This window comes from Callospermophilus lateralis, chromosome 10, assembly GCF_048772815.1.
Source record: "Callospermophilus lateralis isolate mCalLat2 chromosome 10, mCalLat2.hap1, whole genome shotgun sequence".
Lineage (NCBI taxonomy): Eukaryota > Metazoa > Chordata > Mammalia > Rodentia > Sciuridae > Callospermophilus > Callospermophilus lateralis.
The window spans coordinates 83,015,662-83,032,177 of NC_135314.1; the positions used below are offsets into that span (position 1 = coordinate 83,015,662).

The following is a 16,516-nucleotide window of genomic DNA, read 5'->3' on the forward strand; positions in this document are numbered from 1 at the left end:
GTGGTACAGCTCTCACCTAGCACCGGTGAGGCCTTAGGTTCCATCCCCAGTACCATGGACAGAAAGGAAGGAAGGAAGAGAAAAAGAAAAAAATGATCACTACAGGCTAATACAAAAGCAAACACACTCCACCTGGCCCCTGTAGTGACGTGTATGAGCGCCAACTGAATGACTGACAGACGCAGGCACACAGTGAGTGTGGCCAAGTGCCAGCTAGGCAAGTGAGGGCAAATGCCCTTTCCTTTCTGAGCTGTAATTCTCAGTGTGAAGGGATGAAAGAAGTGTGAGGATCTTCCTCAGGGGTGAGCCATGAGCCACATCTGGTCATGGGGCAGGTCAGTGCCCCAGGATTCAACCCTTATCAGCAGGGAGGCCTTGTTTCTATAAACAGACCTTTCAGCTGTTTAGTTTCCTCACTGAAAAGTGGGGAAAATAGTGTCTTCTCCCAGGAGTGCTGGAAGGACAACATGAGAGCAAGTCGGTAAAACAATTGTGAAAGTGCTTTGCTTGACTGGGTCAGTCCCCTTCCTGTATTTTTCTCCCCATGTCCCTCTCTCCAGTCATCTTTGCAACCCCCTTCCCCCAGCACAGGGCTTATGGGCACAGAGTGACCACTACTTCATGGTACTTTCTGTAGGCCAGCATTGTTGTGAGCTCTTTAAACCTTATAACAGGGTCTCACTAGGTTGTAAGTACTGGTAACATCTCCATTTTGCTAATCAGAAAGCAGAAGTACAAAATGATTTAAAATTTTGCTAATGGTCACAAAGTACAGATTTGAACTTTGAACCACAGCCATGCTCATGGCAGATAAGCTAAGGGCTCCATATGTGCATCTACTTGCCTATATTAATTCATCTAGTTTCATTAAGAACTCTGAAAAGTAGGTGTTGTTCTCTTCCCCAGTTTACAGATAAGGATCCTAAGATAGGGCAGGCTAAGTAATTGCTCATGGACTCCCTGTTAGTAAGTGGCAGCCCTGAGATTGACGTCCATGAAGTCTGGCTTTGGGATTCATGCCCTGAACTACTGCACTACCCAACCATATGTGCAGAGGCTCAAGAGATACTTGTTGCTGGGCATGGTGGCACACCCTGTAATCCCAGAGGCTTAGGAGATGAGACAGGAGGATCACAAGTTCAAAATCAGCCTCAGCAACCTAGGGAGACCCTGTTCAAAATAAAAAATAAAAAGATCTGGGGATGTGGCTAAGTGATTAAGCCCCTCTGGGTTTAATCCCTGGTACCGAAAAAATACTTGTTGAATTGGAGATAAGCTAAACTATTAGACATCTTGCTAGGTAAACCAGATGAGTAATCTTTATCTAAGACTTTTGTTTCCCTGGCCTCAAATTCCTGCTTCAGAAAATGAGAAGATTTAAATTAGTATCTGTTAAGTTTAGGTTCACCTGTATAAAACCAACAAGCCCAAAATGACAATGGATGAAACAGATTATTGTTTGTAACTCTCTCCTGTGAAAACAAAGCAGAGGAATTCAGACCTGTTCTAGCACAGGGGCTCATCTTCAGGTACCCACCATCTTGTGTGACTTTCACCTTCAAGGTCTCCTGGTGGTTCTGGATGTCTGCTAGAGCTCCAGCCAACAAGTTACAGGGTTGTTGAAAGGAAAAAAGATGGGCAACAGAGAGGCAGGCCACCCAGGTGACTGAGCTCCCTTCAACCAGCCTTCCAGGAAGGCCCACGTAACCCTGTTGCTTCTATTGCCTTGGCTAACACTTGATCATGTCCCCACTCAAGAAGGGAGAGTTGGATGAAGGGCTCTTTACTCCAGGAAACAAGTGTTGAGATTAGAATCAGCATTCTGTTCCTAAGGAACAGAGGAAGACAAGATTTTGAATTAGTCAGCCAGCAGTCTCCACCCTTCTGTTCTAGGGCATGACCGTCTCTGCTATAGCTGCCCCAGGAAGTACCAAGCAAGGTGCTGGGGTCAGGTGCTAAAATCTGGTTCCCTGCTCCTGTACTTGGGGTCAGGACTTCAATTACCCACCGACTCTGCTCCTCAGAGGCCTGCAGACAAAATGTGTCCTCCATGGCCTGTTCCTGCTGACTATCCCTGCTTCCCCAGTCTCTCTTCCTATCCTCCCAATATCCCAGGCCTCCCAGCCTCACGGCACAGCACATCTCCTCTTCCTGTCTGGAGTACCTTCTATCTCGTCTGCCCAAAGAATTTCTCCTTGATGAGATGCTCCACCCTATACTCCCCTGGCCCCCTGGGACTGTTTCAATAATAACACTTGTCACACTGAGGAGTATAAACGAAATCGTGCATCTGCCTCTCAAGGCGTTGAGCCTCCAAGAACAAAGACCCAGCCCCAGTGCTGGGCATGGAGCCTACCTTCAGAGGAGGGCTCTACATACCTGTTTAGTTGAGTGTGGCAGGAAACCAACCAAAGTCTGTCTGGAAAGGACCTGTCGGGGGGGAAAAAAACTAAAGAAGTGGTCATCCTGAGCCCCTGTGTGGCCACTGACTTTCCCAGGGACTGGGCAATGACTCAGCTCTCAGCTCTTCCTGCTGGTTGTAGGGGAACTAAAACCTTCTCACACCTCTTCCTGTTAGAAGAGTCAGAGCAATGGATCTAGGCCCTGGGGTATGTTCGCTGAGCCTCCTGAATCCTGGACAGCAAATTCTGGGGTGGGAGTGGAGGTGGGGGTTGGCAGATTAGCATGTGAACTCCAATGCTATGTTCTTTTGAGTAGAGGGAGGGTCAAAACAGATTCTGAGCTATGCCCTGCCCTTCATCCTGTCCCCTGCCCTCTTTTTGGGCAGACAGAGCAGTGACCTTGACCTTTACTAAATCTCTAGAGGATGAGGTTCCCATTTGAAAAGTATGCCCACTTTCAAAGACCTGAGGACTTCCTAGAGGCCCTACCTCCTGAAGTTTTCGCCACCATTTCAACATGTGAACTTTTAAAGGTTTCACTAAGAACCACCACTGGTAAATTAGGGTCACTGCAAAGGACCTCTCTCCTATGATTTTTGTCTCTGCATTCCCCAGTCTTCCCAACCACACATTATACCTTCACACTTCCCCAAATCCAAATACAGGCTTTGATTCAGATGTACAAGAACTTGAGTCTCACCTCCAACATTGACAAGTTGTACAATTACAATCAAGTTGATGAAATTTTGTAACCCAAGTTTCTGCTTTTGAAAAATGGATAAAGATAGTTTCTACCAGAGAATTTTTAAGAAGAGTTTATTAAAAAAAAAAAAAAAAAAACTTTGAGGCCTCCAAGTAGTAAATGTCCTGTAATTTGGTAATTTATTGTTATTTATTAATAGGAGGAAAGTAACCACTTAGAACTGTATTGAATGGAAAGAGATAAAAATGTGTTTATGGATCATTTTTATTAGATATGATTATTAGGACCTTATAAATACCAATGTGGAACCTTCTCCTTTCCCTTTCCACATGCTTTCCTAAGTCTCAGCCCAACATCTGGAAACAATGGCTCTAATGAGTGTCTGAATAAATACAATGAAACCACAGAATTGGAGGACAGAACTCTCTCCCAGTGTACCTGATCAGACTCCCAAGGGCATTTTTTTTTTAAACCTGAGATTAAACCCAGGAGCACTTAACCACATGAGCCACATCCCCATTCCCACCCCTCCCCACTCTTTTTTTTAGAGAAAGGAACTCACTAAGTTGCTCAGAGTCTCCCCAAGTTGCTGAGGCTGGCTTTGAACCTGCAATCCTCCTGCCTCAGCCTCACAAGTTTCTGGGACTACAGGTGTGCACCACCACACCCGGTTCCCAAGGTTCCCAAGGTCATTTTGCAGCTCCCAAAGTCATTTTGAGCCTGTGCTTTGCATACTTTTCTGGATTGTTATATGCCTAGAGAAAGCAAAGATAGAACCGCTCTAGTTGAAAGAATGCCAGAGCTCTTTCATGCTGAAGGACACCCCCAGAAAGAACTGTGACTACAGTAGACACCATATATGTTCTCGGTAGTCTTGAAGGCTTTCACTAAAACCAACTCACTTGAGCCTTATGATAGCCCTGGACCTATAAGGCTATCATCCTCATTTATCCATTGGGTCATTTATTCATTCAGCTCAGATTTACTGAACACTTTCTACACATAGGCACTGGTGGTGAAATTATACACATAAGTTCCCACCTTTGGTGACTTTTAGCCTAGTAAGACATGTGCAAAAATTAATAAACCAATAAATACATGTTTTTTCAGGGCTGAAATTCTGCTGGTACCCACTGGCCAGGCAGATCACTAGTCTTAATTCCAATACCATCTGTGGAAATAATTACAAATTGTAATTTGTACAGTGAAAACAATGAATATAATGTTGAGATGGAGAATCGCGGGGGTTGGGACCTGTTTTACATAGGACAGGGAATACTGTCTGAGGAGCTGTCATGAAGGACAGGCCTTCTAAAGAATCAGAGCAATCACACCTTAATTTTCCTTTTCGGCTGAGAAAGACTGGGCCATACAAAAGTTTAAGAAAAACGACAGGAATTGGTTTGTATTTAGAAAACTTATGATTGGCAAGATAAAAGATGAAGGGGATTATATTGTGAAGAAATGAGTCTCCCATCATTAGGGGAAATTAAGCATAGATCAGATGAACATAGAGCAAAGATTCATAGGTTTAATTCATGCATCAGATTAGAGTTTGGACTCCATGACATTTAAATTCCTTTTCAAACCTGGGATTATATGATTCTATGAGAACTATAAAACTCTGGGCCGGGGTTGTGGCTCAGTGGTAGAACACTTGCCTAGCATGTGTGAGGCACTGGGTTCAACCCTCAGCAGTGCATATAAATAAAATAAAGGTTCATCAATGTCTAAAAAATTTTTTAAAAACCCTCTGTATATTTTATTACCAATAGACATGCTGCTGGGTTCCATCAGAACATCACAGCAGCAAGAGCACTATTTGATGTCAACTGTCTGGTTTTACATTTAAAGGTGGGAAATGAAGAGGCGTACACACCTAGAGCCCTAGCTGAGTGTGATCACTTTAGGGTGCATGAGTGCCACATCCTGTGTACACAAAGAGGCTGCCTGCAGAGGAATGTCAGAGCTTGTAAATTTCCCTAAAATGTAAAAACATGTATATTGTCTTTTTTCTTAAAAACCAACCTTCAGATGGGAATGGAAGAGGAAACTTGTAAGCAATTGATGTTTTGACACTCTTGTTTCCTAATTTGCAGTTATTTTACATGATGGCCCTCCAATAAGAGCAACAGCACTTCCAGAAGGCAGACACCATCTTCAGCCCACGGCAGTAGCAACAGGACAGATCACAGCAAAGCTAACTCACCAAGGGCCTCACAAAGCAGTGGCAGCCAGATCAATGGAGGGTCACATCACCTCTCCAACAGCTGTCAAAACCTCCAACTCTGAGAACCCCAGAAACACAACGATGAAAACTCCACCTGCTACCCCAGTAAAAATAAAAAGTAACCCTTCCGCCAGTCCAGTGACCTTCACCCTGGCCACACCCAACAAGTCACACCCAGTTACCCAAGCCACCATTGGCCCCACCTTGACTTGTTCAGAGTCACCCATCACACCACCAGCCCCTACAGCTGGAACCAGTACATCTGCTGTCAGCCACACAACTAGGAAGACCATCCAACCCAGTGAACAGACCACTCTCCCCAAAACTTTGTCTACAATACCTCACAAAAGCACAACCAGTCCTAAGCCTAGTCCACTCACCCATGCCCCGGGAACATCCCCAGGGTCACACAATGTCACCCAAACAATCCCACCTGCCACCATAGTTCCTGGGCCCACCCTTGTACCTCAGCCATCGCCAGCCAAGACCGGAGTTTACCAAGTTCTAAATGGAAGCAGGCTCTGTATCAAAGCAGAGATGGGGATACAGCTGATTGTTCAAGAAAAGGAGTCGGTAAGTTGGGGCCATAGGACTATAATGCCACCTTTAAAATCTGTGAGTGGAATTTGCCTTGCTAGGAATGCACAATCCCCTGCATCTGGTCCTTAAATGAAATACATAGCCATGAGCTCATATTTCTCCAGGGTGCTCCTTTAAAAGGCAAATTTGTTTTAGAGAACATTCAAAAATAGAGAGAAGAGCTGGGGTTGTGGCTCAGTGTTAGAGCACTCACCTAACATGTGTAAGGCCCTGGGTTTAATCCTCAGCACCACATAAAAATAAATTAAATTAAATAAAGGTATCATGTCCATCTATAACTAAAAAATAAATATTTTTAAAAGATAGAGAGGAAGGCACACAATGAGAACTTCAATACGCATACTCTGACTTCTAGCTAACTTGGCATTGTAGGGAGTGGTGAGTGGGGTGCTGGCCACACCCCTCTGCCTGACTTTCCCTCATCCTCTTACCAGAAAAATGAGACATTTGAATCAGACACTCTCCACAGTTCTGGCCACCATGATATTAATATGAAAATCCAGCTTAACAAAAAGATTGGGTCTAGCACAGTGGCATACGCCTATAATCCCAGTGGCTATGGAGGCTTAGGCAGGAGGATCACGAGTTCAAAGCCAGCCTCAACAAAAACAAGGCGCTAAGCAACTCAGTGAGACCCTGTCTCTAAATAAAATACCAAAAGGACTGGGGATGTGGCTCAGTGGTAAAGTGCCCCAGAGTCCAATCCCTGGTACCACCTCCCCCCAAAAAAGAATGGAGGGGCTGGGACTCAGTGATAAAATGCTTACGCATGTGTGAGGCACTAGGTTTGATCCTCAGCATCACACAAAAATAAATAAAGATACTGTGTGTTCGTCTACAAATAAATAGATTTTTTTTAAAAAAGAATGAAGAGAAGGGTTAAAATTAATTGATTTATAAAGAAATCAGAGAATGATTCTTTTGTACAGTTAAGTAAATTCACAGTATTCTTAATTTATGGACTTAACTGTTTTATAACTATGTGTAGATTTTTCAAAATATCTGATCATTCAGCAAAATTATTTAGCATCTACTCTCTATATAGAAATCTTTATAAGATGGATTATAACAATTTGTTTTTTGTTAAATACATTATGGTCATTTAAACCAACCCTGCATGTACAGAATTCAGATTTTTTTCAAAGAAAGAAGTTGTTAATTTTTGGTTTAGTATATTAAAATAAACTATCATTGCTACAAAAATAAAGTAAGAAATTGACATAAAATAAAACCTTCCTTTTTTCATAGTTTTTATGATTTCAAAGAAAACTTCCACACCCAGATTTTCATTTGAAAACAGGAGTACCCCAGAACACAGATCCTTCATCTTTCAACTTGCTTAATTGAACAAAATTTAAATTCCACAAGTTTTTCAAGAATATTTCCACCACAAGCCACATGTCAAGGAGCTCCTGTCACAGGCAAATGCCTTCTTGAAGAAAGCTTTGGAGCATGAGTTTGGAAGGGAGAGGATGTCATCCATCTGAGGTCTTCCCAGTTCTCAATGCCCACTTAGTTCACTTACTAGTCTGTGCTTCGACTTCCTTGCTCGAATTTTCTTCTATCTCTCATTAAGCTGATCTTCCTTATTCGGTTTAGGCTTTTTCACCTCAGAGATACTTCAACATCGACCCCAACACAACCCAAGCCTCTGGGAACTGTGGGTCCCGAAATTCCAGCCTTTTCTTGAATTTCAAGGGCGGATCTGTGAATTTCACATTTACCAAGGTAAGGAGTGGGGTCCTTCTCACCAGCTGGCCCCAGTGTGGCTTTGCTTGTCACCCTACCCCTAGCCCTGCCCCGGGGTCCTGGTGATGCAATGCTTCACCTCTGTCCAAGACTCAGCAGAAACAGACCTCAGAGCCTTTTGAGATCTTTGCTGATAAGAATGAGGAGTGTGGGGATGGAGAGGAGGGAAGTGTCGACATTGTATGTTTGCTTTCATCCCCCTTCAGCCTCCTCTGTGCAGGCCAAGACAGACTTTAATGCCTCTCAGGGGAGGCTTGGCTTTTGGGGAACCTAGCCTCCAGTGCCCCTTGCAAACCACCAAAGGAGGAAGTTGTACACACGAGGAGATCTAGAAAAATTCCCAGTGAACCCCAGATTCAACAGGATTATCCTACGTCCAAAACCAAATGTCACAATGGGTTCTTTCCAACCACAGAAGGTAAAATTACAGGATTAATCAGGTTCTGGGTTTTCCAGAACATATTCAGGAAGGGGTAGACTATAGCATAGAGTGGACAGGGCATGGGTGCTGAAGTCAAGAGAGGCAGCTACCAATTTGACTCTGTCACATGCTCTTCTGACACTGGGCAGGTACTTTAACCTGACTAAGCTTTTATTTTATTATTTGAAAAAAAAATGGGGGGAAGGAATTAGTGATCTATCAAATGCATGCCCAGCTCACAGTAAGTGGCAGATGATTGATAGCCATCAGCTATCATAGCTGTGACTTAATTAGGCAAATGTCCTGGGAACCAGAAAATCTTATCATCCTATTCTCCAGGGAGAGATTTTCCCCAAGGTCTCTTTCAAATAGGCCAAGTAAGAGCTCAGCTCAGGCCAGTTGGGGCCTGCTTCCTCATCTGTAAAATGGCAATAATTAGACCCACCTGATAAAACCCTGTTAAAGATTGTAAGTGATATATGTAAATTGTCTAGCACAGAGCTTGGCACATAAGAATTGTCAAATGACAAAATGATAAGAAATCTAGTTTAAACATCTGAATGACCTCTCATTTATGACTCTAGATTGGCCAACACCTCATTCTATCAGAGAGAATGAGGGTTCTGGTGAGCTGAGCAGATTATGGACAGAAGAAGAGGGAGGAAAGCAGAAAGAGAACAACATGCAAATCAGTTATTTCAAAGTTACTTTTCTTATAAAGTTAAAGTAGAGGGGACTTCCTCATTGTGCCACCCAAAACTAGCTTGTGTGAGGATTTGGCTACTATCTCTTTCTCTCTATCTGGATTTCTGGGAAGATCAGATAAACAACTTGGTTTTGGCTTGGTGGCCTGAAACTTCAGCATGAGTAATTCCATTTTGGTTGGGTCTGTTGAACCTGAAGCAGGAGCTCAGTCCAAACCAGTAGCCTCCTAAAAATTTTATTTAATACCCTTATTTTGTTCAATAAAGGGTGATTTGTTGATTTATTATTGCTCTTGTTATTAACTTAATCTCCAGGGCTTTATTCTCCTGTTGAATACTTTTCTGAGCAAGGCAGACCTGCTTTGGAGAAGTCAGGGATTTCTTTTTGGTACCAAATGCTAAAGATATAGTTCTTCATCCCAGAAGACCACTTAAAGCAGAATTAATGCTCCATCTCTGGGCAACTGAAATTAAACTTTAGAGGTGTCAGGAATTTCTTTAAGACTCACCTTGAAAAAATGGTAGGGGCTGCAGACATAAGCATTTATGCTCCAGTACAGGGTTCACTTCCACCTGAACCACTGCTCAGAACAATGTGTGAAGGAATAATTGCTGAGGGGAAGGTACCCAAAACCTCCAACATTTGTTGTTGTCTCATTATGGCTGCTGCCACCAGGCCTGAGGGAGAATTGCCAATCAAAGTTTCCTTGGCTGCCTTTCAACCTCTCTTTTTGTTAAGTCCCTCTGTCTCCTGATGCTCTGACCCTGCCTTTCCAAGGCCTTCAGGCTGGACTCTGGTTAACCAAGCTCCACCAGAGTGTAGAATCCCTGCCTTTCTGAAAATCCTCTGTGCTCCAAATTTTCTCTCCCTTGCAGAGGTATGGGCAGGAAATGAGGGCCCAGATGAAGCTAAAAGCACCAACAGGCCTCCTTCCTCCCTGCCTCACCCACCTTTTGGAAGCCACTCTCCATCTGTGGCCCCAACGTGTTGCACTAATTGCTTTGCCGGAATCTCACTAGCCAGCCCACCTTAGTTACTCTATCCCCAGCACAGATTCCCAGGCAGTTGATTTGGTTTCAGCACAGGAGGAAACAAAGAAGATTCAAGAAGGTAAAATTTGGGCTGGGGTTGTGGCTTAGTGGTAGAGCACCTGCCTAGCATGTGTGGGGCACTGGGTTCAATTCTCAGTACTGCATATAAGTAAATAAAATAAAGGCCTATTGACAACTAAAAAAAAAAAAATGAAGAAAAAGAAGAAGATAAAACTTCCTGCCAGCCTGGGAAGTTTCTGCATTTGTTTAAGAATTTGTTTAAGCCAAACAGGAACTCCAAGTTCAAGATTGTAGTAGCTAAGCATAAAATTCAATGAATGAAGCAAGCTAATAAAAACATTTTTCCCCTTGAAACAGGTAGTCTCATGTTTTTAACTTTTCAAATGTTTTAATTAGAGACAAGAAAGATATAATTTTCCCCTTCAATCTAATAAGAAAAATGTGAAGGTAAGCATGGAATGACAAGTGACAATAGACCATGCCTCAGTAATGAGGAGACACATGGGAAAAAGAAGAAAATGTCCACGTCCCCAGAGGGAGCCACCACTCCTCAGCTCCAATCACAGTGCCAATCGCAGGGTCCAGCCATTGGGGAACCTTGATCCGGGAAGGCCAGGTGTCCATTCTGAGTGGCTTCCTACTGTGCCAGTTGTTAAATATTTGACACACACTTCTTTCAAGTGGTAACAAGAGGCCAGTGTTTCCAGCTCTTCTGATTGTTCAAGAAAAGGCAGAAATTCAGATCTTTAGGTAAAAAGTATTTGTTTAAGTGTTGGTAACACGTTTAAAATATTTGAACACATGCTGGCCAAACAAAACAAGCTAGATTTATGTTATGGACCCTGATGCTGTAACTTATGCCCTAATAGATGTATTATATGAAATACAAGGCAAGAAAGCCTTCCAGATTTTTCCAAAAGAAAAATGGGCTCTACAGTTCAATCTGTCTCTTTTCAAATATTGCTGCTTTCTGAATTTACATTTCTCAACAGCAGCAGTGTTAACTTTTGAGGCCAGATAAATTGTCGTCTTGGGGACTGTCCTTGCTTTGTCAGAGGTTTAGTAGCATCACCGGTCTCTACTCAGGAGGTATCAGGAATAAACTTTACACTTAAAATGTGTCCAAGTATTTCCAAATGTCTCCTACAAGGCAAAATCACCCTTGATTGAGAACCACTGCTCTAGAGAAAAGGAGGACCTTAGAGAATGACTTTATGTTTCATTATATTATAGTAGATGTTACAAGAACCGAGTTATAGGATACTTATGAGCAGGCCTAATGCACTGACCAATTCATCAGTAAGAATTTACTGAATATCCACTTTGTCCTATTGGAGAGAAAATGTAATTTTTTTCTCAAACCTCATAAATCTGTTCTCATAAGTTGGAGACAAAAGATAGACTAATGAGAGGAAAACAAGGCCGTTTATTAATGTGTGCTATGTACATTGCTCAGGAGAAACCTCCAGGAAAGATAACTCAAAGCCATGACTTAGAACTCTGGCTTATATAACATCTTCAACAAAGAACAATAAATTTTGGAGATGTGACAAGACAAAAGAAAGTCATTTTAGGCTTCCACAGTTAGGAAACTGTGGGAAGGTAAATATATGGGGAAACCACTGGGAGATAAAGGCTAGTTAGTAAGATTAATTTTGTAGATTGTTCTGATGTGGTGCCCAGCTGATGGGGGTCTCCAGTAGTTTTCAGTGACTCACTTTTGTCCTTCCTGGTAAATAGAGAAGAGAGTGATACCTTTAAAAGTTTATGTCTTGCCTTTAGGGACCTGGGGGAAGGCAGAGAATTCTTCTGCACCTGCTTCTTCTTAACTGTCTTTAGCTCAAGGGACCCTACACAGTGGGGACCCATGGTCCAGTGAACAATGAACCAGGTATAAGGGAGAATATAAAAGAAATACAGGCTCTAGTTCTGGGTTTCAAATTATGTCTAATAATTTGCAAATTTTTAATTGAAATACTACTAGTGACAACAACATTTAAAAAATCTGCTTTCTGAGGTGCCACCTAACCTTATTATTCTTCAATTAGACTTCTCATTTGCTCTGTGACCATGAACAGATTGTTAGCTATTCCGCACCTCTTTTCCTCTTCTCTAAGAGTGGGTGGATAAGAAAAAACAAATTTTGAAATGTTCTAAATTTAACTACAAAGGCTATAGTTGCTCAAGCCAAACCCCGCCTCCCCCCCCAAAAAAAAGCTCATTTCACAATCCTGAATGTCTATTAAAACCTTCACTCAAATCCCATCCCCACCCTCTAAGAGCCACCTCATTCTGCTTTCAGCTGCAGCCAATCCAGACCCAACCATCACTGTACCTTATGGACTGTGCTATCCCCAAGCTTTCCCTGTTTCACATTGTCCTGCCCTCTTTATCTATAGCCAAGATAGGTTTGAGGTCAACAGCTTATGCTTTTCTTCTCCAATTTTTTTTAAGTTGTAGATGGACACAATACCTTTATTTTATTTATGTATATGTGGTATATGTGGTACTGAGGATCAAACCCAGTGCCTCATATGAGTGAGGCAAGTGCTTTAGCACTGAGCCACAACCCCAGCCCTCCAATTTTTTGTTATGAACATGTTTGTAGCTCTAGGTTCAGTGGGCACTGCTTCTATCTTAAGCCCTACTGCTGGAATTTGTGAGAGCTTATCCCTGGATCTGGACCTGGACCTTTTCTGGCTACATCTGTAGCCAGAGACCCCCTTGGTCTCAAGAGTTTTATGATAATCTCTGGGAACTGTGGGGAGGGTGAATCAGGATTTAGTTTGAGGACCATATGTGAACCACTGGTCTGCAATGGGTCAAGAAAGATGGATTTCCCTCTGTTTCACTTTTTAGAGAACTGAAAACCTTTCCCTGTCAATGTCCCATTTGATTAGGGTAATATAACAAAAGTTGTTCAAATCTTTTAGAGTCAAGATAAACATACCTCCTCTCCCTGTTTCCCCACAACTTCCTTCCTGCCCAGATAAGTTTGTTTTAAAACACCATCCTGTGCCTTGTAGAGATATACAATCAGCACCATGTATCTGCAGGTTCCATTTCTATGAATTTAATCAACAGCTCATGAAAATATTCTGAAGAAAAGATTTTCCTCTGTGCTAAACAAGTACAGACTTCTTTTTTTCTCATTATTCCCTTAAAACAATGTAGTTTAACAACTATTTGCATAGCTTTTAAATTGCAGTAGATATTGTAAGCAATTTCGAGATGATTTCAAGTATAAGGGAGGTTGTGAAAATATTCTGTGAATATTGCACCATTTTATATAAAGGACTTGAGCATCCTTTGAGATTTTGGTGTCTAAGAGGGATTCTGGAACCAACCCTTCATGGATATAGAAGGGAGAGTGTATTTTTCTACATTCAACATTATGCATTTCTCACCTTCTACTTTGGGGAGCTTCAGGCCTCTAGCCCTGGATCCAGGACATGGGGAAATCAATCACCATGTGGAAAGGGGGAATGGGCCAATCAGTACACTGGCCAGCCCAGGTCTTGAAATCAATGCTAATGATCTATCTGGTGTTTTCTTCAGAGCCTTTGAGGTGTGTTTGGGGTCCTCCTGACTCATGAGCTGGGCTCCTGATAATTTAACAGTGTTCAAATATTAATACCCTCAGAACTTTCCAAGTATGCCAGGCCATTTCATGCCCTGTTTTCCTGTATGTTCTGCCTAGAACGACCCTTGTACCCTCAGCACCTTTTAATTTTTAATTAATTTTTTATTTTTTATTTTATTTTAATTAATTATAATTAAATAAGTAATTAATTTTAAATTTTGTTAATTTTGAATTCACCCTGTAAGATGGCCTTGTGATCATCAGCCTGTGAAGATGAGAGTTTCTCCTCTTTGTTCCAAGTCTCCACGTCTTATTCCCCAACCTTCATTAATGCATTTGTCCATGTTGCTGTCTTGAAGACAAAGCCTATGGCTGGTTCACATTTCTCTCTAGGGTCCAACACTGACTTTATACATAGTATCTCTTTAGCAAATGTTTGATGAACAAATGAATGAATAAAGGAGTGAATCTAAATTGTGCAGAGCACTCTAGGCCAAGTTGCCGCAAAAGTACATCAGGAGAAACAGCCTCTTGGGCTTCCTTTTCCTCTGTCTAGAACAAAGGTTTGTTTTTTTTTCTTGTTTTTTGTTTTCTTTTTCTTTTTTTTTTTGTCACTATGATGCTGAGCATAAAAAGTCTTAATTAACGTTGAAGATAAACATTAATTTATCTGTGACTATGTGCCTCCCACAGCACCTTTTATAAAAGGTTCTCAATAGAAGAAACTCAAGGCATGTTGGTCATTGGCATGCTGGCTTCCTAGAAAGACCTGAAGGGCTGACTTGTATTGGAATCCTGGGTCTTGCTATAGAGACCAGTTTGCTAAGGAAGATATTAAGGTTCCTTGAGGAATTAGGATCTCTTTGATGAGATATTCAGAGAGCTCTTTCAGACACCAGTAGTGAGAAGCATGGTGTCAGCATCCCATTGGCTGAGCATGGAGGTGAAACTTTTATAGGTGGTCCATTCAAATAACACCAGTTAAAATGTAAGTGAAGACTCTAAGTTTCTTACATGGAGCTAAAATGCTGAATGCATGTATAAGTTAACGCCCATTCAGCCAATACCCATGGTTAAAAAAGAGGGTTTTCACTTCATCTTCAAGAGTCTGGCAAGTAGATATATTTGTCACTTTCTAACCCAAACCCCAAAAGAGAAAAACATCTGGTGGGAAATAATGCCACATATCCTCTCTCCTCAGAGAAATGAAGTGCTACATGTCAATTCCCCAGGGTTTGGGTTAAATCTGACACCCGGGGGGATGTTACTCAGTGACAGAATGCTTGCCTAGCATTTGCAAGGCCCTGAGTTCAATCCACAACTCCAGCAAAAAAAAAAAATAGCTCCCAAACCCCAGACTTCCTCCCCATTCACCTACCCCCATCCCGCAGAGCGGAAGTTAACTTTTTTTCTTCAATTAACTTGCTGGTCCCCCCACCGTGTGTGTGTGTGTGTGTGTGTGTGTGTGTGTGTGTGTGTGTGTGTGTTTGCCATTAGAGCTGAGCTCTGGGAAATAGATAAAAATTATCATTTGATTTCAATGGAAAAAGTTTACTTGGGAAGGGGCAGTCTAATTTATTATCAGCATTATAAGCATCAATTAAAATGTACGTGAAGGTTCTGCATTAAGTTTCTTACATGGTTTTCTTCCTTTAATCCTCATATCAACCTAAAAAAGAATTCCTGTTACTATCCCCATTCATTTACTGAACTAGTAAAAAACGAAAGTTGAGAACAAAGATTTGACAACTTAAAGGATGCCAACATGGGGACAAGAAAATGTTTCAAAATTAGTATTAAAAAGTTCTTAGCAACACTTTGTTCTCCCATTTAGAAAGTTAATCACTCTGTTTATAACATGGATTCCTTCAGCAATAACCAACTGGCTGACTCATTAACTTTCTTTCCACTGATGGTATAGACCAGGGTTCAACAAACAGTGATCCCCAGACCAAATCCAGCCCTCCACCTGAGAATGTATAGCCAGCCATCTAAAAATGATTTTTACATTTTCAAATGGTGTGTGAGGTGGGGTATCTTTGACATGGAAGTATATGAAATTCAAGTTTCCAGGTGCATAAATGAAGTATTTTGGAGCATGCACAGTTGTCTGTGTGTTCTCTGTGGCTGCTCAATGGCAGGCTTGAGGAATTGTATCAGGAAACAACAAAGCCTAAAGTATTTACTCTCTAGCTCTTTACACAAAAAGCTTGCAAACCCTCCTATAGAATTTACTTCAGGCCTGTTCCTATTCGAATTATGCCAGATTTTGAATTCCAAATCTAAAAATGTGGTTTGCTGTAGTTTAAGAAATTTTATTTCTTTACATCCTGTAACATAACTCTTCAGAATAAGGTGGACACCATTATCTGAGTAAGATCCATTGGGGATCAGCAGTATAAATTATGTAAAACTTAGAATTCTAAGAAAACTAAACATCCCCCTGTTTACATGAGTTCACCCTACATACTTTTCCTTTAGCCTAAAGACAGACATCAGCTCAGTCCCAGTCAATGTTTCGCTAATTTTGAGGCAGCAAAATAGAAGTTTCTAGACTTTGACCTATAATGTCATAAAAAAGAACTCGCAGTGAATGTGAATCATCTCTTGAGCAAAGCCTCATTGTTTGCATTAGCTTGATTGTGTTAGTATGATTCTTGTGGACCAAGAACAGACAGCCCTTCCTGTTGGGGCTGGTTTCCTCAGTGTGAAACTTGTGCATTTGAAAGGGTTCATGCTTGCTTTAATGATTTGCTGTTGACTCTTAAAATTCTTAATGAATTTTAAATGAGACCCTGCATTTTCACTTTGTGTAAGACCCCACACATCCCGTATGTAGTCAGTTCTGCTTCCTATACACAGTAATAAGCTTCTGCATTCCAGGGAAAAGAAAAGAAAGTTCTCACATAACAAAGTTTTCATCTATCCCCATAGTATGAAAGGATCCTGTAATCACTGTCTTGCTTGGTTTCACCTATAAGCTATGTGAATCTGAGGGAGATACTTAACTCCTCTGAACCTCTTTGCTCTCAGCTATAAACTCGGCTGATAACATGCATTCTATCTTGGGA

At 41.6% G+C, this 16,516-nt stretch overlaps 1 protein-coding gene across 2 annotated transcripts in view; it reads left to right on the top strand.

The window, feature by feature from the left end:
• Lamp3 (lysosomal associated membrane protein 3) overlaps positions 1–16,516 on the top strand; it is a 36,391-nt gene that overhangs the window by 1,381 nt on the left and 18,494 nt on the right. For both annotated transcript variants that reach the window (XM_076868097.2, XM_076868096.1), the window contains exons 2-3: positions 5,205–5,908; positions 7,535–7,663. In XM_076868097.2, the coding sequence (XP_076724212.1) occupies positions 5,205–5,908; positions 7,535–7,663 (833 nt within the window). The remainder of the gene's footprint in view (positions 1–5,204; positions 5,909–7,534; positions 7,664–16,516) is intronic.